Here is a 22442-nt window from a genome sequence, read left to right as displayed (position 1 = left end):
AAGCTAATTTATTTAATGACGTTATTGTTGAGGGTTGATTTGTATTTCCGGTTTTAAGTGGGTTGTTGGTAGTGACTCTTATTTTGAAAGGGGGTTTTAAAGGAAGTGGGTGATGTGATGAGTGAAGTTGTAAAATGAACGGAGAATAAGCGGGTGTGCTGTCCCGAGTGCATGACCTGCTCTCGTGTCCTTTGTCGGCTGAAGCCGGACTCATGATACAACCAAACGCTCAGCTACATAATTATTATAACTATGATGATTTTTCAGTTGCTTTTTTTTTGGTGCCCCCTCAGACTTGGTGCCCAACGCACAGAGCGCTCCTTAATAACATACTTTTTAATCTTTGTGTTTTGGGGAAAGGAGCAAGTCTTATCAAGTCAAACGGCTCAAGTCCAAGTGAAGTCACGAGTCATTGATGTTGAAGTCCAAGTCGAGTTGCAAGTCTCTTTACAGTTTGTCAAGTCGAGTCTAAAGTCATCAAATTCATGACTCGAGTCTGACTCGAGTCCAAGTCATGTGACTCGAGTCCACGCCTCTGCAATATACTATATCACTTCATCTTGTTAAATGATGAAAACTAATTTGATCATTACAACATGAGAAATATCTTCTTATATCTTCATATTATCTGCTTCACACGGATCTCATAGAGCACATATTAGGTCTTATCATGGTGGAAGCATTATGGTCTGGTAAGTAGTATTTTTATAAATGTTTATATATTTTTTCTGTTTGCTGATTGTGTTAGTATTTTTGTTGTTACCAGTAATGATACCCTCTTTATAAAGCATTTATTTTCTACATAATATACAGCTTTGGGGTATTGGAGGAAGCACATCAAGGTTTAGTTCACATTAAGCACAAAATGATGAAACATGCATTGCTTACTAAATGCATAGGTTTAAAGGGGACTCAAGACAACAGCCCCAAGACTTTATAGTTGTGCCACTTTACATTACATGTCATTTAGCTGACGCTTTTATCCAAAGCGACTTCCAATTAGTGCATTCAACATCTATGAGGGGACATTCAGGGTTCAGCATCTTGCCCAAGGACACTTCGGCATTGGGTGGGATTCGAGCCGTCGACCTCCTGGTTCATTAAGTATCACAGACCACAGCCGCCTGATTTTACAGTTACTCTTAGAAACCAGAGCCGTCTGTGATACTTAATGATCATGAAATGCTGAAAATCTTTATTTTATCAGTAGAGAGTTGTGAATTTGAAGTTTCAATGTCTATTTTCAGTTCAATGTTATATGAATATCAGTATGATCAGTGTGTATCAGGATACAAACCATTTTATTACCACCCTTCTCCCCCTCTCACAAATAGACCGACCAGTAGACAACATTGAAGAAGAGGAAGGAGAAAGGGAAGAGGGCTCTTGCATAGAGGTCAACGCGTTTTGCAGCAGCAGGTATGACAGCTTTTGGTGGTGGGGGTTTCTTGTTACTTTTGTTTTGGGACTTGAGGGCTCCTGTCACTTCGACTGCTTTACCATAACAGTCAAAGTTGGAAAGTTCAAAATCTCGAGGTAAAGATCCCACGATGCTGAAGTCATTCGATCGAAGGTCCGACTTAGAGGTGCAAACTTTCTTACAGCGAGTTTCAACCACCTGGTACAAAATAAAGAGTGGTTGAAATTTGTCAATAGACATTGTTGCTCATGTAATTTTGCTGTACAAAATCATAGATAACTTCATTTAGTTAAGTCCTGAAATAAAGCTTTCTAGCCCTAAAGGCTAATTTCTTCAACGTCAGATATTTAGGTGAAATTGGACAGATCTTTTGTCACAAGAGAGAAGGAGGAGAACAAAAAGAGTTGGACAAAAGAGACTATATTGAGCTGTACCGACGATCATAAGACATGACGAAGAAATCACAACAATGGCAGAACTGTTTGAGGAGAGACTGAAAGTTGGCCAGAAGCTGGCATCTACATTTATGTTACTAATGACGGGTACAGGGACGAACAGACACTTTTACCTTTTTCTCACAATCTCCTCCACTGTCGACATGTTTGTTAATGGGATTTTTGTCAGCTTTTGTACATGCCTCTAGTGGATGTCCTGTTTAACAACAACGCCAACATTAAGGAAGCATGGGAGTATGTGGGGAGTGACAATTACATTGTTTGAAATGCATATTCTTTGTGTGCAGCATGTGACGGCTGCGCTGCAGATATTCTGCATCTCCCTGTGTCTGTTGTTCACACAGGGAGTGTGTCTGTTGTGTGATTGCAGCAGAGCTGCTTTGTGAGGTTTCAACTACTACGACTGTTTCCAATTTAAAAAGTAGGTTTCACTGTTTATCTGTTGAATATGCCACAAACATTATATATATTATATGTTTATGTCCGCAACACTTACTGTACTGTTTCGAAGTAAAAGCATCCATTCATATACAGTTTTTTTTTGTTATCGCAAGACCAGAAGATGCACACCTTCATACCAGTGTCCTGGCATTTAGTGGAGTATATAACCCGACTTGTAATGCAGGAAATTCAGTAGTTATACGACACAGCTGCCACACATGCTGCCAGGATGAACAACACACAACCGCGACACACAGCAGAACCAGGATGCCGCCATTCTGTGGTGCAACTACTACCAGTGTGGCCCAGGCTTAAGGAGAGCCTCATTAACAATTCTTGCTGGGGCACAGGTATCCTACTGATGTTCACTTATTGAGGGGTCTTATAGAAAATATGTAATTTAGTCTGATAATGATTAACTAATTTTTAAGTGTGAATGTGATGCTTATTACAAATAATGTAAGCTAAAGAGATATGTTCGTACATTGAGTGTTTTTACCTGCAATGTGTTGACATGTATGGGTGTTCCACCTGTCCCATTCACTGTGTTAGTTTTATTTGACTCCATCTTCCCTTCTTTCTCTCTCAACGCTTTTTCCTTGTTGGCCATTTTAGTTTTCTCCTCCTCAATTCGTTTGGGGCTGTTCAGCATCACCTGTAGAGAAACAGAGGGTGTTATGGAATAAATAGACGGATGGACGGACGGACGGACGGACGGATGGAAAGACAGACAGGCATAATTAAGACAGACAGACAGAACCACTTAACTACAAGTAGATGCATTCATAAAAGAGCAATGTACATGTTTAACATTTGGAATCTTCCTTTGATTATTTGTAAGAGTATCAGAAGACAGAATATTGAGCTCTGCCCTCCCATTCTCTCACTCTGCATGAAAGTGTAGGTACCTCAGGTGGTAGCTCGCTGTTACAATTTACAAAGATGTAACTCTATAATAATAATCCCATAATATTACACTTTGATAAAAACATCCAGGATTTTGTGGGTTAGCTTGTACATTGTACATGTCCAGGCTTGCCTACAGAAATACTGCCGGCAATTTGAGAAGCTAAACTTTTATTGTCGGTTGATGTGTGTATGGATTGCAGCATAAGTGGTGAAGTATTTTTCAAAAAGTCACAGGTTGATATTAGATTGTCAGCAACCTCAGGGTTTCTTTTATTCTAGAAACCGTATGCAAAAAATTGTCCATCAGTACAAAAACAATTGAAAGGCAGCGACACAGGGTTTTCATTCAGACGGGATGTCATAAAGAAATACCAAATGCTCTGTTTTCCTGTAGACACAAACCCAGTGTCTAACAGTTGGTTGTGCAATTTTCCTTGGACGGGAGTACCATTTGATTTGATTGGGCAAGGACAGTTTGGCAATAACATGGCACCAAACAAATGTGCTTGCACTAGGATGGGAGGTGAGACTCAGCTTAATCTTTGTTGATAATATTAGATGGCACAGAGCAACCATTCAAAAGTGGCCTTTTTCAATTTGATTCACATTTAAAAAAAATATATACATTTCCAATGTGTCTGACAGTTTTTACATAGGCTATAGAATAATTTGCATGAATGTAAGCTGTGAGTCACTGATTAAGAAGTAAAGCTCATTGTGGGAACTGTTGGGTCTCTATAAATGTATGACGTTGACCTTTTATGATCTGGCAAATGCATCCATTGATGTTTACGTCAGTTAACCATCAGTCAACTTGACTCAGTCAGTAGCAAAAAAGGATGGTCTAACCCAGTGATAATATGGAGATGAGCTTTAAATGTACAGCTGTACTAATGGGAAAATTTGTGTATTTGGACTGACCTGCACCACAGCATATTCCACAAGTGACGAAAACCCAAAAAGCAGACAGGTGATGAGCCAAATATCAATAGCCTTTACATAGGAAACCTTTGGTAGCTCAGATGCCAAGAGCATACTCTCACTGGACAGAGAGAGTACTGATAATATACCTAAAACACACAGATGGTAACACATTAATGTAAACACTTGTGAACGATTGTTTCAAGTTAATTATTATTTGAGTGAAACAAATTTACTAAGAAAGACAGAAAAGGGGACTTAACACGGTTTGTTAGCAACTCTGTATTTATTATGCCACCATTATGTTACCATGTAATTGACCATCAATGAGGTGTTGGATAGCAGTTTTACGGTGCAGTTTTGACATCCAACCATTAAAACACATATTTATACAGTTCCTCTATATGCCGCACTGCCGGAACGACATCTCCTGAGCCACAGCCTGAGCTACAAGCTGCCTAGAACCATGTTGCTACTAATCTTTTTTATATATATATATATATATATATATATATATATATTTTATTGAGTATCAATGATACAAGGTATCCACAGAACCAGGAACAAGAGAAAGTCCAATAAACAATGCTCACTTTTTTGTTATTATTCCCCCCCCCCCCCCCCCCCCCATCTCTGGGTGATAGATAAAACAAAAAAAGGGCAACAAAAAAAACACACAATTGAGAAAAAGAAAAAAAAAGGGATGCAGAAAAAACAATGCTCAGGTCTCAGCCATCCATTTCCTCAGGTACTATCCATAGAGTCTATGAGGGACAATTAATGGTTTCAAACTCTTCAGAGAACCTCTCGGAGAAAACCTTAACAAGTCCAGCTTTCGATCACGTAGAACCGATCATAAGATTGGGGCAAAACATTCTCCCAATTTAAAAGAATTAGACACGTGACCAGCAGGGTGCGGATGGCTATGGCATGTTTTAGTTCAGCTAAGAGTTCTTTGTTGCTATGCTGACACTGAAAAATATAACAGATTTTCTATGGTTAGAGTCCGGCCTTCCAACATACTAATATTTTCATTTGTTCTTTTCAGTTTCTTCAGTTCTATGTGTGCACACAACACAACAGTCTCAAGCCTTTTTATGGGCATTGGCACAGTGTTTACCTATGCTTGCAGAACGTACTTAGACGCATGACATTCATCAATATAAGAACAAAGGTGAGAATATTCTGCAGTTTAAGAACTCTTTATAAATCAGATGTAGAGGTTCCTTAGGAAACTTCCTAAAAAGAAAATAATAAAGAAAAATCTTAAGAAGATACTGGTGAATGAGGCCCATTGATTTTGGACAGTCCCTTGAAAACCTGTCATTAAAGATATGTTCACCAACGATGAACCAAATGTGCTCGTCTTTACCTATCTTCATCTTTCCCTCCATTGTCCATAAAGACAAGGTGACAATATACACCAATGCTAAAAACATGTAAGGGAACACTTAATCGTCACAGCAGGACATCAATTCAGTTAAATTTCAGGGATATCAATCTATCCATTTAGGAAGTGCAATGGAGAAGCAAAATCAAGACAACCCCAAAAAAGGGAATGGTTTTGCATGTGGTGACCACAGACAGCTGCTGTCTCTTTATCCTTCCTGACTAATCTTCTCTAAATTTGGGTTCTGCTAGTGTCCTTGTCACTACTGGTAGCATGAGGCATTATCTGCAGCCCAATAAGGCAGCACAGGTAGTGCAGCTCCTCCAGGAATGCATATCCATACATCCGTTCAAAGAAGGCTTGCTGTGTCTCCCAGCATAGACTCAGGAGCATGGAGGAGTTACCAGAAGACCTGAAGTTACAGCCATCAACCCATCAGCAGGACCAGTATCTGCTCCTTTGTGCCAGGAGCAAAAGGAGGAGCACTGCCAGAGCACTACAAAATGACCTCCAGCAGGCTACAGGTGTTCATGTTTCTCACCAAACTGTCAGAAGCAGACTCCATGAGGGTGGCATGAGGGCCTGACGACCTTCAGGGGGACCTGTGCTCACAGCCAAGCACTGTTAGCCTGACGTTGTCAGACTCACAATTCTAGTCAGAATGTGAGTCTGAGACCGCTCCGTTGGGCTGTGATTATGGGGCGTGTTTCAACTGACCAGGAAATAAAAAATTCCTCTTCGCTTAATTGGATAGACCTACAACCAATCAGAGCAACATAGTATTTGATGTATGTTAAGCAAAGCATTGTGAGTTATTTACTAACGCCGGGTTCACACCGGACGCTTCAGCGCAGCGCCAAGCCTTAAATTACAGCTGGCTCCAATCCACTCCCATGGTAAAACTTTGTGCGGGTCACACCGGAGGCTGAAGCGATGCCCAAAACGACCCTTCAGCGCAGCGTCAAGCCTTAAATAACAGCTGGCTCCCATCCACTCCCATGTTAAAACTTTGTGCGGGTCACACCGGAGGCTGAAACGCCGCCGTGCAGCGATCGTTTCGGTGCCGAGTCTATTTTTTGCGCTTGACGCGAGCGTATCGCACCAGGAAACACACTTAAAAAACGATTTTAAACGATATTGATGACATATTTTATATGATATAAATGATCAAATATGCATCCCATACTTTGAAGTCCCCTTCTGTTGTCCTGGAGTTTTAATTTGACCAATGACATTATTAAATGTCCCCCTCTGCCCATCCACTACAGCCACACAAGCAGTGATACAGATAAAAAGAGAGAGAGAGGGGGCTACGTGTTCCCCACATAGGCTTAAGTGGAGAATACATAATTTACCCCCGACACCCGACATTTAACGGAGCAAACAGCGAAGTTCTACAACATGGATGACATTAAATTAATAATTGAAGTGGAGAAGTACAGTGAGTTGTATGATCCTCGAAACATGTTGTATAAAGACAACACCAAGGAGGACACATGTTTGGACGCTGTTGCTTAATGTTGGAGCAACAAGTAAGTATATGCTTTTAATCTACTGGATCAACGGGTGATATTATTAGTGCTGCCCGGCGGTTCAGCGTCGCTTCAGTGTCTGGTGTGAACAGCCAAGCGCCGGCGCGATAGCGCGGTGCTTTGGCGTCTCCACCACGTTCTCTGTTCCTCTTTCAAAATGAATGCGCTGTCGATGTCTTCTAAAACAGACTCAATGGCAGCATCTACACATCTCAGCTGATGACGTGGTTGATCACGTTACCGTTGATCATCTGTCCATCATCGTATAAAGCCCGCCCTGACAATCTGATTGGCCTGGTCGGGCATAATTTCTCCTCAACGAAGCGACTCCAGACCGAACTTCCCGACCTAAAATGTTGTGGGCGGGGCTAATTTCGTCTGGCATCCAGGCTAAAGCACCGTCCAACTCAACCAGAACGTGAACGTGAAAGAGTCTGGTTTCATGATATTGAATCCAGCCCTCAATGGGTTGATGATTTTGGTTTCCATGGACTGTTGTTACATCCTTTTATTCTCAACAAATTATAGAATGTACATCAGTAAATATTTTCAACTTGAATAATTCGTTCATCAAGATCTGATGCGATTTAAGTGTTCCCTTAATCTATTTGAGCTGTATTTAGTGGGCATTTGCACATCCTAGGTGTCATTGATCTGGTGTAGAATTTCAGCAAAACACACAGTTATGGGATTTCTATAAAATATAGCCTTTTTTAGGTTGGAGATATAAAGACATAGACGGAGTATTTTCCCTGTATTTTTCCCACTCTAAGCATGCCGTGCTTATAAACGCTGAGTTTTGCATGGCAGATTCAAATTAAAAACATTTACAGCAGAGCTATTATTACTTACCTGTAAGGGTTGGAGGCTAGATAATTGCCACCCCTATCTGACCACTAAATTGAATGTCAATTTATTCAAACACATCATCTGAAACATATATTGGCGTTACTCACCCAGTGGCACCCTTGCAGCTGAAGCATCAGGGTTTATCCAGAATGATAACCAGGACAAAACAACAATCAACAAAGTTGGGGCATAAACTCCCATCAAATAGAAACCAACCTGCCGACGCAATGTAAAAATCACTTCAACACAGGTGTAGTATCCTAGAAACAGACAGAGAATGAGTAATTATGAATTACTCAAAGTTAGATCAGATCAAAATTCCTGCAAAATCATGTAACCATTACAGATGGTAAGCAGAGGTACATGTTGGGCCTTATTAACCAACTCTTCTCAAGAGGAAATTTATTCCTAAAGCTCACTAATGCTGTTTTTACAAGGATTCTGACATTCACCAATGTTTACTTATCTGAGATTTGTTTTTGTTCCATGTGAGTTTATTTGTTTCTGCAATTGTATGATACCAATATTATTTATTAGATAAGACATACGTTTTCAGTGCATGTATTTTTACTTTTACAATTTTATAAATTCAAGTGTCTCAGAGATTGGGTCTGTTGAAGAGAAGAAAAATTACTAACAAAAATAGGCACTAATCTTTAGGTTTTACACACTGTTGTTCACATTTTAAATGTATCATGTTTCATGGTTTTTAAAGCTTCAGGTTTTAGTTCAAATGTTCTAACTGTGGAACATCGAGCTGACTTCCTGACTAAGATGGTAGAGTCTGCCCCCTCCTTACTGCCCCCCCCCCCCCATCTTCTGTTTTTAACAATATTTCTATTGACTTAAGATCTTACACCATCAACTGTGCGACTTTCTCTCGATACAGCATTCACTGAACATGTAAATGTATCCCATGCATGTTTTTTTGTGTTATTTTGTAGCAATGCTGGCCACACTCAACAACAACGGACAGTTGAAGAAAATAGCCACTATGGCCACATTTACCCATCTTCTAATGGCTACTACCATTATGATAATGTTACAAATCAAAAGTAATCTCAAACTGGCTTCATGAAAAATACAAAAAGTTTACTCTACCTTTAATATATATTATTTCTTTAAACATTTAATTATTCTGTTGATGAAGACTATAACTTATGGAAACCCCAATGGCAGTATCATATGTAGACGTTACATGGAAATCCTAGCTTAGCAGGAACTAACTAACACAAATAACTCTTTCAGAAATTCTCTGACATGACAATTTTTGGAAAACGTTAAGAACACATTTTGACACATCATAAAAAGAGTAGAGATATCAACATAAAAACATATTATCAACAAGGGTAGCATAACCATCTCCCTTTCCACACCGCATCAAATGGGTAAAGATGAATAACGAAAGTGTAAATCTCGGAAGCTATCTCACAAAAAGAAAGGTTGGAGTTCTAAAACTGTGGATTTCTTAGTAGTTACCTATAGTTGTAATAAGTGATTACTAACCTGTTCCTTGGTAGAACTTTGTGCAGTTTCCATATTTGATGTCCTCTTGTTTAATATCAAACTGCGGAAGAGCAATCTCATCCATCTGAACTGGGTCAGACTGCCACATAAACACAAGATCGCTGGTGGTATATCCAACTAAAACATAAAGGAGACATTTTATTATTTATATTTTTCTTATTCAGCTGCTTTACCATGTGAATTATTAAACATTAGACAAATAAACTGCAAAATAAATACTAAAATGTTGATGATATTAAAAATAATATTTAGTTTTGCACTTATCCTCCATTGCTACAGACTGGTTTGAGGCCCTTATTTATCGATAATTTCTGGTTTAAGCAGCTGCATCTGAATGTGTGATTTACCTTATGGAGATTTGCACACATTCTAGTTATTAATTATTCCTGAATGTTTGGTAGAGTTAAAATTTCTCAATGTTTCTGACTCACCGTGTTATCTACCTTCAGTTAAAAACATGTCCATATGAGTCGAATTTGTGATATTACAACTAGTTTGGATTCCATTCCTGGTGCAGTAGCGGTAGATGTAAGACTTTTCAATTAGTTGTAGTTCTCTTTCTTAGCATTCGTTTCGATGTCTCACTATGGGATACGCCCCTCGCGCGTATTCACAGAAGCACTTATTCCAATTCGCCAGCCCTGATAGGCTGGCAGTCGTGACGTCTGCGTCAAGGTGCCGCACCTTAAATAAGGTGGACGCGGCGTCACACGTCATTCAAACACCTCTTCTCGCTTCACGAACAAGCAATTTTCTAATCGGCGTTGATGCTAACTAGCTGCTGTCCACAGACCGGAGCTAACACCTCCATCGCCGGACGCTAGTGGAATTAACGTCGATGCGACTGCCTTCACCATAGGTAGTTGCTTCTATTTGATTAGCTAAACGGCACCGGGAGCCTGCGGTCACCACACTGCCTGCCACCGGAGCTAGCTAAAAGCGACTATCACTCCAGATAATTCGCTCCCCTTTAGCACACCAAGCTAAATGGATCAAGCTGCAAAGCTTCCTTCCACCTCGCAACCAGGCGATGCCCATCGCCTGTGCACCTGTGGAAATAAAATATCGAGCATGGACACTCACCAGGTCTGCTCCGCGTGTCTCGGGCTGGAACATGCCCGCGCCGCTGTCAGCAACGCGAGCTCGTGCGCCGACTGCGCCCGCTTCACAGCGAAGAGTCTCCGCCGACGACTAGCACGCCAAGCTAGCGTCTTTGAGAGGGACCCTATCCTTTCCAGTGCCACTACCGAGGAACCCCAACCCGGTGTGGACGAGGAGGACGCTCCCGAATCAGAGATTCTGCACTGGGGCTCCACGCTGGATTTGCTTGACCCGCTAACGGAGCCTCCCCTCATGTTGGATTATGAGGAGGAGGATGAGTCCGACGGCGGGGATTGTCTGGTGTCGGACGGTGACGACGAGGATTATGAATCCTGCTTTGTCCCACCTTCACAGGCTCTCAGCTCTCCAAGCCCTGCAAAGGGCTCGGTTGGGACGATTACGCCCCAGCCCAGTGGCGATATGCACAATGTGTGTAAACGCGCCGCAGAGAGACTGAAGATTCCATGGCCCGCGGTCGTGGCGGAGGCCCCAAGGTCCCGCTACGAGGGGAAGAAATTACCCCAAGCAAAGAGGGCTGCGAGACAACTTCTCCCGGTGTTCCCGGAACTCCTGGAGGAAGTTACCGCCTCATGGAAACATAACCCTTACTCCAGCAAAACAACCATTCAAGGTGCGTCTTCCTTGGATATTGAGGGAATGGATAAGCATGCCATGGCCCACATGCCTCCCATGGAGCCCCTGGTGGCAGCACACCTTCATCCACGGCTGTCAGCTGCCTCATCCAGGGCCCCCACACTTCCCACGAAAGCCGATCGCTTCCAATCTGCCATGACTGAGCGAGCTTATAAAGCAGCGGCTTTGACGGTGAGGGCTCTCAACGTCACCTCCATGTTGTCAGCTTACCAAGCGGAGCTTTTTGACGACATAGCCGACATGCCCGAAAGTTCCGCGTGGGACGAGATCACCACAATCGCGGATATCTGCCTACGCGTACAGCGATGCGCTGTACAGGCGGCAGGGAAGTGCATGTCGGTGTTGGTGTTACAAGAGAGGACGAGATGGCTGAATCTGACCAATCTGTCTGATAGAGAAAAGGAGGACATCCTGGACATGCCTATTGTCCCCGAGGGTGTCTTCGGCTCCGCCCTCGCCTCAATGCAAAAGCGCTGTGAGGCGAAGAAAAAGGAGGATGAGGCGCTACAGCTCTGTCTTCCGAGGAAAGCACCTGCCGCGGCGCCTCCGCCCCCCCAGCAGACTTTCGCTCAGGTTGCCTATAGGAGCGCCGCTCCTGCTTTCCGCATCCCGAAGCGCCCCAGGGCTCAACCGGGTGCGAACGCCAACGGCCCCCCGGAAACGAAGCCCGCTTGGCCGAGAAAGCCCTTCTATTCCCCGTCAACCCAGGCTGCTCAACCGGGTCCGTCGACCAGTCAGCAGGCCAGGCGGAAGAAGAAGGTGACTTAGCGGTCAACCCCACCGCGAGCGGAGCTGCCACCCGTTCCCTGTTCACTGGCAGCCCAGCTATCACGTGTGTTAGGGGAGAAATTACCCAGTGCCACCCATCCCTCTCGGCGACGCGTGGGCCCAGAGCTCAGTTCGTGCGTCCCAGTAAAGAGGCGAAGAGACATGTTTCAGATGCGGGATTGTTCAACGCCACATCAATGTCTCACAAGCACGCACACAGGGTTTGTGTTAATAAAAGGTTTTCCACTGACGTATCCAGGCTCACAGCCAAGGGCGCAGGGTTGCAAAATCATAAAAACACAAAAACAAAACCAACGAAACACAGAGGTGCAGAGCACACTGTTGTTCCCCATAACAGCACAAGGGGGAAGCAGCGTCCCACCTGTGGTGAAACATCCCGTTCCGCTCGCTCCGAGCCTATCAGACAGCGCATGCGCAGTGATACTCGGAAGTGCGCAGCTGGTACGGGCCCCCAAAGATCGTCTGTGTCAGACAGAGCTTCACTCCCCCCTAACTTTGAGGCTAGAGAGTTGGAAAGCATGCACAGCGTCAGAATGGGTATTGAGAACACTGGCCAAAGGCTACAGGCTTCAATTCGCCACAATGCCCCCCCGTTTTCCCGGCCTCATCGCTTCCCGTGCGCAGGGAGAGTCGGCCCGGGTGTTACGGGAAGAAATATCAGCTCTATTAAACAAAAGAGCCATACGAATAGTGCCACACAGGCAGGGACTGGAGGGTTTCTATTCGAGGTATTTCCTGGTCCCAAAGAAAGGGGGGACCTCATTACGTCCCATCCTGGACCTTCGCATTTTGAACTCGTATCTCAGGAGATACAAGTTTCGCATGCTGACACACTCAACGCTGATACGTTTGATCCGACCGGGGGACTGGTTCACATCAATCGATCTGAAAGACGCGTATTTTCACATTCCCATTTATCCTCCGCACAGGAAATATCTGAGGTTCGCTTTTCAGGGCACAGTGTACGAGTATCTGGTACTCCCATTTGGCCTGTCACTGAGCCCGAGGGTGTTTGTGAAATGTGTCAACGCCGCTATAGCTCCCCTCAGGGAGCGGGGTATACGCGTGGCCACTTATCTGGACGACTGGCTGCTGCTGGCGCGCTCAGAGCAAGAGGCTGCAGCGCACACGAGCATTGTACTGACTCACCTGGCCGATCTCGGTTTTGTGGTGAACAGGGAAAAGAGTGGGTTAACGCCGAGACAGGAAATTGCCTTTCTGGGTCTCACGTTAAATTCACTGACCTACACGGCTCGCCTGTCAGCCGAGAGAGTGCGCACTTTCAGGTCCACTCTCTCTCATTTTGCCATAACACGTCGGGTCACATACGGACTGTGCCTCAGGTTATTGGGACTGATGGCCTCAACAATATTGGTGGTGAGGCTGGGCAGGCTGTACATGAGAGATTTTCAGCGCTGGGTGGCTTCTCTCAGGCTGGATCCTGCGCGCCACAGACGCCGCAGTGTAACGGTTTGCGCGTCCTGCGTCCTCGCGCTGCTACCATGGCATCGCCCGTCTATGTTGACAGCGGGGGTGAGCATGGGCGCAATATCTGCCAGAAAAGTGATCACAACGGACGCCAGTCTGTCAGGCTGTGTTCGAGGGCAGATCCGCGCGAATGGGATGTGGAGCACAGATCTCAAACATGCCCATATAAATTATCTGGAGTTGATGGCAGTGTTTCTGACGCTGAAACATTTTCTGCCGTTCCTCCAGGGACATCATGTGTTAGTGAGGACGGACAATACGACCACGGTGGCGTATATCAATCGTCAGGGGGGTGTACGTTCTCTACAGTTACACACTCTTGCACGCAGACTGATATTGTGGAGCGAGGAGCATCTCCTCTCAGTGAGAGCGACTCACGTTCCCGGAATTCAGAATGTGGGTGCGGACCTTTTGTCCAGGGGAAATCCTCTCTACGCGGAGTGGAAACTTCACCCGGCTGTAGTAGCTCAGATTTGGTCACATTTCGGCCGCGCAACAGTGGATCTGTTTGCGTCGAGGGGAAACACACAGTGCCCACTGTTCTTCTCCCTGCACGACCAGAGCGCACCGCTGGGGCTGGATGCGTTCGCTCACGAGTGGCCGCGCGTCCCGCTTTACGCTTTTCCACCTCTGGCTCTGATTCCCCCGACACTGCTCAGGGTGCGGGAGAATCGTCTGTCAGTAATTTTGATCGCTCCTCACTGGCCGTCCATGCACTGGCTGGCGGAAGTGAGACAGCTCCTCCACGGTCACCCATGGCCTCTCCCGCTGCGCAGGGACCTGCTCTCCCAGGCGCGCGGACAGATATTTCACCCTCACCCGGAGCGCCTCGCCCTGTGGGCTTGGCCCGTGAGTGGTTTAATCTGAGCCCGACTGGATTATCAAATAATGTTGTTAACACAATTCAGAATGCCAGAGCATCATCCACTAGGTCTCTTTATGACTGTAAGTGGAGGTTGTTTGAGGATTGGTGTGCTAAGGCACAGGAAATCCCTTTTCAATGTCCAGTTGGTACAGTCCTGTCCTTCCTGCAGGACTTGATTGATCAAAAGAGGGCATTTTCTACTGTCAAAGTTTACTTGGCAGCTATTTCTGCTTGCCATGTTGGATTTGATGGAAAACCAGTGGGTCAACATCCTCTGGTTTGTCGTTTTATGAAGGGTGCACGGAGGTTGCTGCCCATCTCTAAGACTATGTCACCATCATGGGATCTAGCAGTGGTGCTTGGAGCCCTCTCTAGTCATCCTTTTGAACCATTGGATAACGTGGACATGAAAACGTTATCCTTGAAGGTGGCTCTGTTATTGGCTTTGGCTACAGCTAAACGTGTAAGTGATATTCATGCTTTGTCTGTAAATCCAGCATGTATGCGGTTCACCCCGGGGAACCTTGGGGTGACGCTGAGACCGAATCCTGCATTTGTTCCAAAGGTTGTTAAACCATGCTCCCCAGTGGAACTGTCAGCTTTTCAGCCACCTCCCTATGGTTCTGCAGAACAGCAGCGGTTACACATGCTGTGCCCTTTCCGTGCCTTACACACATATGTGGAAAGGACGAGGAGCTTTAGAAAAGGGGATCAGTTGTTTGTGTCCTGGGCTAAGCCCCACTGGGGCAAACCTGTCACCAAACAAAGACTTTCTCACTGGATAGTGGATGCCATTGCATTGGCCTACTCCAGCTCAGGCCTTCAGGTTCCGACTGGTTTACGGGCACATTCTACTAGAGGTCTCGCGACCTCTTGGGCCCTGTTCAAGGGAGTCTCTATCCAAGACATCTGCGCTGCAGCTAGCTGGTCTTCTCCCCTCACATTTGCGAGGTACTACAGGTTGGATGTCACATCCCCTGGCCTGACCCACGCTGTCTTGAGCGTGGGCTCCAATGTGGATCTCACTTTTAAGTGAGAGGGGGGGCTGGTGGTCAGTCACCGAGATAAGCTTGTCTGGCAATACGGGAGTCTCCATATCCCATAGTGAGACATCGAAACGAATGCTAAGAAAGAGAACTTCAGGTTACTTTCGTAACCCCGGTTCTCTGAGTAGCATGAGTGAGATGTCTCACCAGACCGCCCTTCTTGCTACTGGGGTGAAGCGAGAAGAGGTGTGCTTGTTTTGAATGACGTGTGACGCCGCGTCCACCTTATTTAAGGTGCGGCACCTTGACGCGGACGTCACGACTGCCAGCCTATCAGGGCTGGCGAATTGGAATAAGTGCTTCTGTGAATACGCGCGAGGGGCGTATCCCATAGTGAGACATCTCACTCATGCTACTCAGAGAACCGGGGTTACGAAAGTAACCTAAAGTTTGCATGCTTACATATGAGTCAGTTGAATCAATTACGTTACCAAGTATTGCGCTTTTTGTGAGAGATAAAGCATATCAGAAAATGAATTATTATCTAAAACACAGCTAGACGGGCTGTTTAATTATTTGGAATCCGGAATGGAGTGAGAATAATGTGTCACAGATACACACAGATAAGCAGTCTTTATTTGTTACCATTGTATGTTTACTGCCAAACCATAATTAATTATATTTGTTTGTTAGACTGCCACAATAGCTAAAAAGAATGAATAAAATGTCAGTTTTCAGATCGATTCACTTTCAGGAGATTCTCCTTTCTGAGAAAATAAACATTTGACAGCAGGTCGTTGATTGGAGTGTAGCTGTGAAGGTGTGTGTACTCACAGCTCTCCAGCTGCATCTTACACATCTGCGTGTCCATCGGGAAGAGTTTAAGATCCAAGGGACAAGACAGCGTCACCGACAGCCTACACGACACAAACTCAAAAGGTTAATCAAGAAACAACACAGCCCTATATTATTACATGGTATGCACACTGGATTTCAAATTAGTCACCTCTACCAATTCTGTAGGCTTTAGTAAAGAGGTTTATCAAATTTATAGCAGCTGTGACTTGTGATTTAATGGATCTCTATTCTCTATTTCAAACAGACAAGCATCAACTGGGTCCAAATAACAAAAATTGATTTACTATCATCTAGTTTTATTGAAGAATAGCTAGAAATGAGTAGTGGTTAAGTTTGCTCAACAGTGAACAAAAGAGCAGTGTGATAAATTTAGGGATGGTGGAGAGAATGTTGAGAATATATATTTTCAGGATATATGACTAAATGATTCAGCAGTTTTTGCTTGTTCCCCAGTGTTTCCCTTTGCTTCAAGTTTAAATCCTGTGTTTTTCCAAGTTTGTTAACTACTAACTAACTAAGTTTTAAGTTTTGTATTTTCTCTTTTGGAGATTTGGATCACCACAACTAAAGCAATCTATTGCAAACTGTATCTGTAACTGTATAATGGTATAACTGTAGAATTTGAAGTGTGTGACTACCTCATGCTGATCAAGACATCGCCATTCCTAAAGATGAACAGCAGAATATTGTCCTGTGTAACATCATGGAAGTTAGCCGATTTCTCGTTGGCAAAGAAAAGGTCTGGTTTCCACAAACACTGGAACATCTTGGGATCAACTGTTAGAGCTTCACTCTTAAAGTCAGTTGGAAGTCGTAGGCGCGGATCATTCCATCTCTGACGAAGAAATATATTTATTCTGTAATCCTGCAGAAAGAGACATTGTATTAATAACACATCTCCTACCATTTCTAGTACTAGTGCTAGTACTATGCCACTAATAATAATAATACCACATTCTGTTTTATCATTACAATTCCCTAGGGATTTCTAGCAGTAGCTACACAGACAGAGATGTATAATTGGAAACTACATTTTAAAAAGTAAATCTGACAGCAATGTTAAACAGACTGAACTTCTGTGCTTTGGAGTGCTGGTGGGATGCAGACTGACAGATGAGAACTTTTGCAACAATTGAAGACGATATTTTAGGCAGCAAGAATGATGCACTGGATAGCACATCAGGGAGGCTTGTGACAAGTACATTGCCAGTAGGTGGTGCTACGACTGACTGAACGTTGGTAAAGGACGGTTATCAAATGTGTGAAGTTCAGAATAGATTAGATAACACCTGTATATAATAGAGTTATAACAATGTTCTCTTTATTGGCAAAACATTGAAATTAACCAAGCTGTTCATCAAATACAAAAAAATTTAGAGCTTGGGCCAGAATAATAAACAGAATAGTTTCAATAAGTTCCTCACACTAGTCGATGCTCAGGCCCTATTGACATTAAGTGTGTTTGTGGTGTGTGCATGTCTCACCATAGTGGTCTCCTGGATGGACCCAAAGCTATTAATGAAGATGTTTACCTTCGACTCAACCGGGATACCTTAAACACACATACACAGGTAAGATGAACTTAAGGCAAGAGGACAATTGACAATTCTATTTCATGTAAAACCAGTTGTAAAGTAGGTAAACCCGACCCAGATGTAGTCTTGAACCTATAACTTATTTAATAATTGATAATAGTAACATTTTAACAGGGCAGTTCTATTTTAACTGGCGCACATTTTAGCCTTATTGCACTGTTTTAGCAGCCTGGGAAACAAACTAACCAATTACATGCATTGTAAATCACCTCACATGATGCCAATCAGCCTGTTGGAAGTAGAGGTCACTTGACTGTTGTCTCATGGACTGAAGCACTAACCTGCGAGCAGATTTTGAACTTGTGAGTTTTCTTTGTTCAGTTGCATAGTGTGTTAGATCAATAGTTCATTTGAATATGTTGCCTTTGATTAAGTAATATTATGATTTGAGTGCCTAGAAATGTTTGATTCTGAGCTGTATATGGATTTCTTTATTTTGGGAATCTAGATTCAGATTTTAACCAGTTTCTTTATTATTGTAAATTATTTAACCACAATCACTTAATCTATTCAGCCCTTCACCATGCCACCACAAAGCTTTAAAATGGATCTGAAATTTCCTACTCCTCTTTGATGCACATATCATCAGTCTTAACCAGTGAAGTCCCATCCACCATTAGCCTATTGAAGCCCAGCGCACTATTTTAATAGTGGGAATCACAAAGGTGCCAACTAGCAATTACATTGATCAAAAATACATAATTACAATGTCTGTGAAAATGCATTATTCTGTTCTCCATGCAGATTGTTTTACCATTCCAATGCGGCTGATGGGTTGATGTAACCCACCACTATTTTGCAGGTGACATAATAATTTGAAAAGCATGTATTCAAGACTTTAAGCCCTATTTCTCAGAAACTCCCTGGAGATTTAAATCAAATTTAACAATCTTAAGACTAGTTAAATGTCCTAAAACTGACTCCTACCTTGGGCAATTAACTTGGTTTAGGTCCAGCGAGAGCTCCCCCTTCATTGCTGCAAATCTGGCTATAGAATTCCTACATATTTGCAGAGATTAAAAAATAGATTTTCTAAATAGGAAATCATCGATTGGGATGGCATTTTTACGGTGGCCCTGAGAGCTCAACGAACAGCAACTTAAGAAAACACATGCAAGTTGACAAAACACAAGCAAAGTAAGAAAACATCTTCATCAATTTCACAACACAACACAACACATTACAGAAACGCGCAGCAAATAGTCATACGTGCTGCAAATAGACGTCTAATACACCATACAATTTCGGTTCCGCACAGGTTTCGGCAACCCGCGGCTCTTCAGCCCCTCTGCAGTGGCTGTACTGTACAGTGTTGTTCATATGTTTCGCGATCGCTGAACTTAACGAATCACTTTTCATATTAGTAACGATGAACGTGATTGAACGTCACGTTACTTTTTTTAATCATCATCGTATCAGGCCCTCATGAAATACCAGGAGCGGGCGTTTGTGTGTTGTGTGTGCGTGTGTCTTTGTGTGTGTGTGTGTGTGTGTGTGTAGCGGTCTGACCGGTCTCGGGTCTCGGGGCACCGACCCCGCCCACTCGCTCAGAAGAGGGGGCAAAATGTCTCTTATGATAGTAAAGGTTTCAAACCCCTGCTCACTATGGACAATACATTTCCTCACAAACAGGGGCTTGCTTGTTAGCGCTGCTTATTCAGTTTAACAGGAGAAGACGGGATGTCTCTAGATCGGACCATCTTCAGAGCTCAGAGCTCACTGTGGCTCTCTCCGAGCGAGTGGGCGGGGTCGGAGCCCCGGTGCGCTGGCCACACACACACACCCACGCCCGCTCCTGGTATTTCATGAGGGCCTGATACGATGATTTAAAAAATTAACGTGACGTTCAGCGTTACGTTCACGTTAATAATATAATGTAATGTAATGTAATGTAATATGAAAACTGATTCGTAAAGTTTAGCGATCGCGAAACATATGCACAACACTGTACAGTACAGCCACTGCAGAGGGGCTGAAGAGACGCGGGTTGCCAACCCCTGTGCGGAACCGAAATTGTATAGTGTATTGGACGTTTTAGTGTCTCCTGTGTCCATCCCCTTTAGCTGTCCTCTGGAAACACTTCCGTCGTTCGTCTATTTGCTGCGCGTTCGTCTATTTGCAGCGCGTGTGACTATTTGCTGCACGTTTCTGTGATGTGTTGTGTTGTGTTGTGAAATTGATGGAGATGTTTTCTTACTTTGCTTGTGTTTTGTCAACTTGCATGTGTTTTGTCAACTTGCACGTGTTTTCTTAAATTGCTGTTCGTTGAGCTCTCAGGGCCACCGTACATTTTTAATCCTAGATTAAGAATTGAATAACAGCTAACTTGCAATCATAGCCTAGTCAGTGCAACTCATTGGTTAATCTCTGAATTGCCTACTGATGACGTTAAGCCTTAAAAGTTGCCGGTTGCTGCTTGGTAGCCTTTGAATGACACAGTAAATTGAGTAACCTAGCATGTTAATTTGTGAAGATGAAATGGTACCATAATTTAATTTACTCTCTCTTCTAACAGTTCTTTTTTTGGGTCTTTTAAAGAAAAAACATTACAAACACCACCAGTTAAACATGAATAGCTTATCTTGATTCCACAATGTCTGCCGGAAATGAAAGCTAGATTAGCTGAGTTTTCATAGCAAAGCCTGTTAGATGGAGCTGACCTCTGCTGCACTGTAGCATTTCCAATGGGGCATCATTTGCTAGGCACAAGTGAGTGGATAGAAACAATCAAAACTTAAATAATAGTAGTAATTTGGCTATATGTTGCTTAAAGCCCTGACAGGGAACTTTTCATTTTTGAGAACAAAAGCGGTAGTGTTTCCATCATCTCCTGTCGTATAAACCTCGCTCTGTCCAGCAAGTGCATTTGTTTGGAAAGGTGTGAAAGAAAAAGACAAAGCTGTTTGAAGGATGAATAGCGATGAGATAGCGCTTTTTGTTGCATTATGATTGATAACTTACATAACATTATGAATTATTTTTAGCACTGTTCATACTCTAACAGTAACCCTGCCAGAAATCGTCTCAGCTGACCTTGCCAGTGGTCCGACCCGACCACAGACATTTCGAATAGTTTGTCAAAATAGCCAATTTTCTCTCTTCCTTTGCAGTTGTAGGTCACACAGAGGCAGCACTTTTACAATGAGACAGTTTCATAACCAGTTAAAAACTCTATCTAATATGTGTTTAATGACATACTAATTACAACCCATCGTATCCACAGTATTTTCGATTGGTTGACTGACATGTACTGACAAGATTTCAACATTAGGAATGTTGGGATATGGTTTTTGTGCAAACCACAGGTCTCCTTTTCGGCTAACCGGAGACCTCACCGAATTGCAAATGGGACAGCAACCTATTTTTCCTTTCCCTTGGACTGGTAACATAATCTGGGCTTAATAATTATACTGAGCTAAGCAAGACTGTTTATTCAATTCTGTGTGTGTTATAAGGTTGATATGTGTTTCTGATATTGTGTTTATATGTTATTTGAAAGTTAAGTGTTAGATACGCTCTTCACAGGCTTTCTCTCTGACTCTCAGTATCTGATTAACATCTACACAGACACACGGATAGTCTTCACCTTACTTATCTCCCCCCCCACCTCTGAAGAAAAATGGGGGGGGGGGGGGGGTAACTTTAGGGGGACAAAACCATCATTTTGAAAGCATGCTAGAAGAGGTTTGAAATTTGGTCAGCCATTTTGGGAGGCCGTCTAATTTACATACACACACACACACATGCTCACATACACACATCCTTGTGAGTTAGTACGTTTGTTTAGTAATTTGTGTTTTTATACTTTATTATGTTCATAATAAATGTTTTCTTTCACAAATGTTCTTTCATTAATGTTGCATAACTGAATTTTGCCAACCGTTACACTGTTAAGAACTCCATAACCTTCACTGTTCATTATATAATCTTTAATGGTAAAATATTGAGATTTCTAATTGAACTACATCTAAATGAGACTGATCTTAATCAATAAATTGGCTATCTATTCCCTTCTTTGATGGTTGGTGCCCCGCGAGACAACTTTAACCAATTAAAGTTATGATTTTATATTAATATTTTAAATATTAATGTTTTATATTTTATTTTGATAACCAAATTTATTGAGTGCCTGAATACACACCATTCTATGGTAACACTTTTAAGCACTATCAGTCAGTTCATGTAAACGTGCCAAAGCTGAACCAATGGTTACATGTATCCTTCAAAACAAGCTACAGCTCTTGCAGAAAACATGAACTCATTATTAAATCAATGAGCACATACAAGGTCAGCGTTTGTGGGTTCTCTCTAAAAAGAAAATGTAGCCTGTAGTCGATTTACCTTGGAAGTTAGGTCTTATTCTCGGGTCATAACTGACCATCAGACGGTTCAAGATGTTGGAGGTGGAGTTAGCTGGAACCTGGGCCAAATCTTCTGGGGACAACTGGCTGTAAAAATGATTTAAAGGGAACCAGATGAAAACAGGCTTCATTAAAGTATAATACAATGGGGAGATTGCAATTTTTCTTTCTTCATTTAGACAATATAAAACAACTCAATGTGAATGAGTAACATAGGCTGTTTGGACTTTTCCTACCCCCCCCCCCCCCCCCCCTTCCTCTGGATAGTCTCATTGCTGAAGTCTGATCCCCTTAATTACTT

The 22442-nt window shown here is 43.1% G+C and overlaps 1 protein-coding gene across 3 annotated transcripts in view; it reads right to left on the bottom strand.

Moving 5' to 3' along the window:
* Positions 1-777: 777 nt before the first annotated feature.
* LOC133954155 (glycine receptor subunit beta-like) overlaps positions 778-22442 on the bottom strand; it is a 32091-nt gene continuing 10426 nt past the window's right edge. For 2 of the 3 annotated variants that reach the window (XM_062388467.1, XM_062388468.1), the window contains exons 3-11: positions 22122-22228; positions 17670-17737; positions 16824-17050; positions 16162-16244; positions 9424-9561; positions 8025-8177; positions 4147-4295; positions 2816-2971; positions 778-1618 (exon numbers count right to left, since the gene is read on the bottom strand). In XM_062388467.1, coding sequence (XP_062244451.1) covers positions 1325-1618; positions 2816-2971; positions 4147-4295; positions 8025-8177; positions 9424-9561; positions 16162-16244; positions 16824-17050; positions 17670-17737; positions 22122-22228 — 1375 coding nt within the window. In that variant the 3' untranslated portion in view covers positions 778-1324. Of the gene's footprint in view, positions 1619-1988; positions 2072-2815; positions 2972-4146; positions 4296-8024; positions 8178-9423; positions 9562-16161; positions 16245-16823; positions 17051-17669; positions 17738-22121; positions 22229-22442 lie in introns of all 3 variants that reach the window. The other variant, XR_009920755.1, reaches the window with a different exon arrangement.

The sequence above is a fragment of the Platichthys flesus genome, chromosome 5 (assembly GCF_949316205.1).
Source record: "Platichthys flesus chromosome 5, fPlaFle2.1, whole genome shotgun sequence".
Classification (NCBI taxonomy): Eukaryota; Metazoa; Chordata; class Actinopteri; order Pleuronectiformes; family Pleuronectidae; genus Platichthys; species Platichthys flesus.
This window is presented reverse-complemented; position numbering and strand designations above follow the sequence as displayed.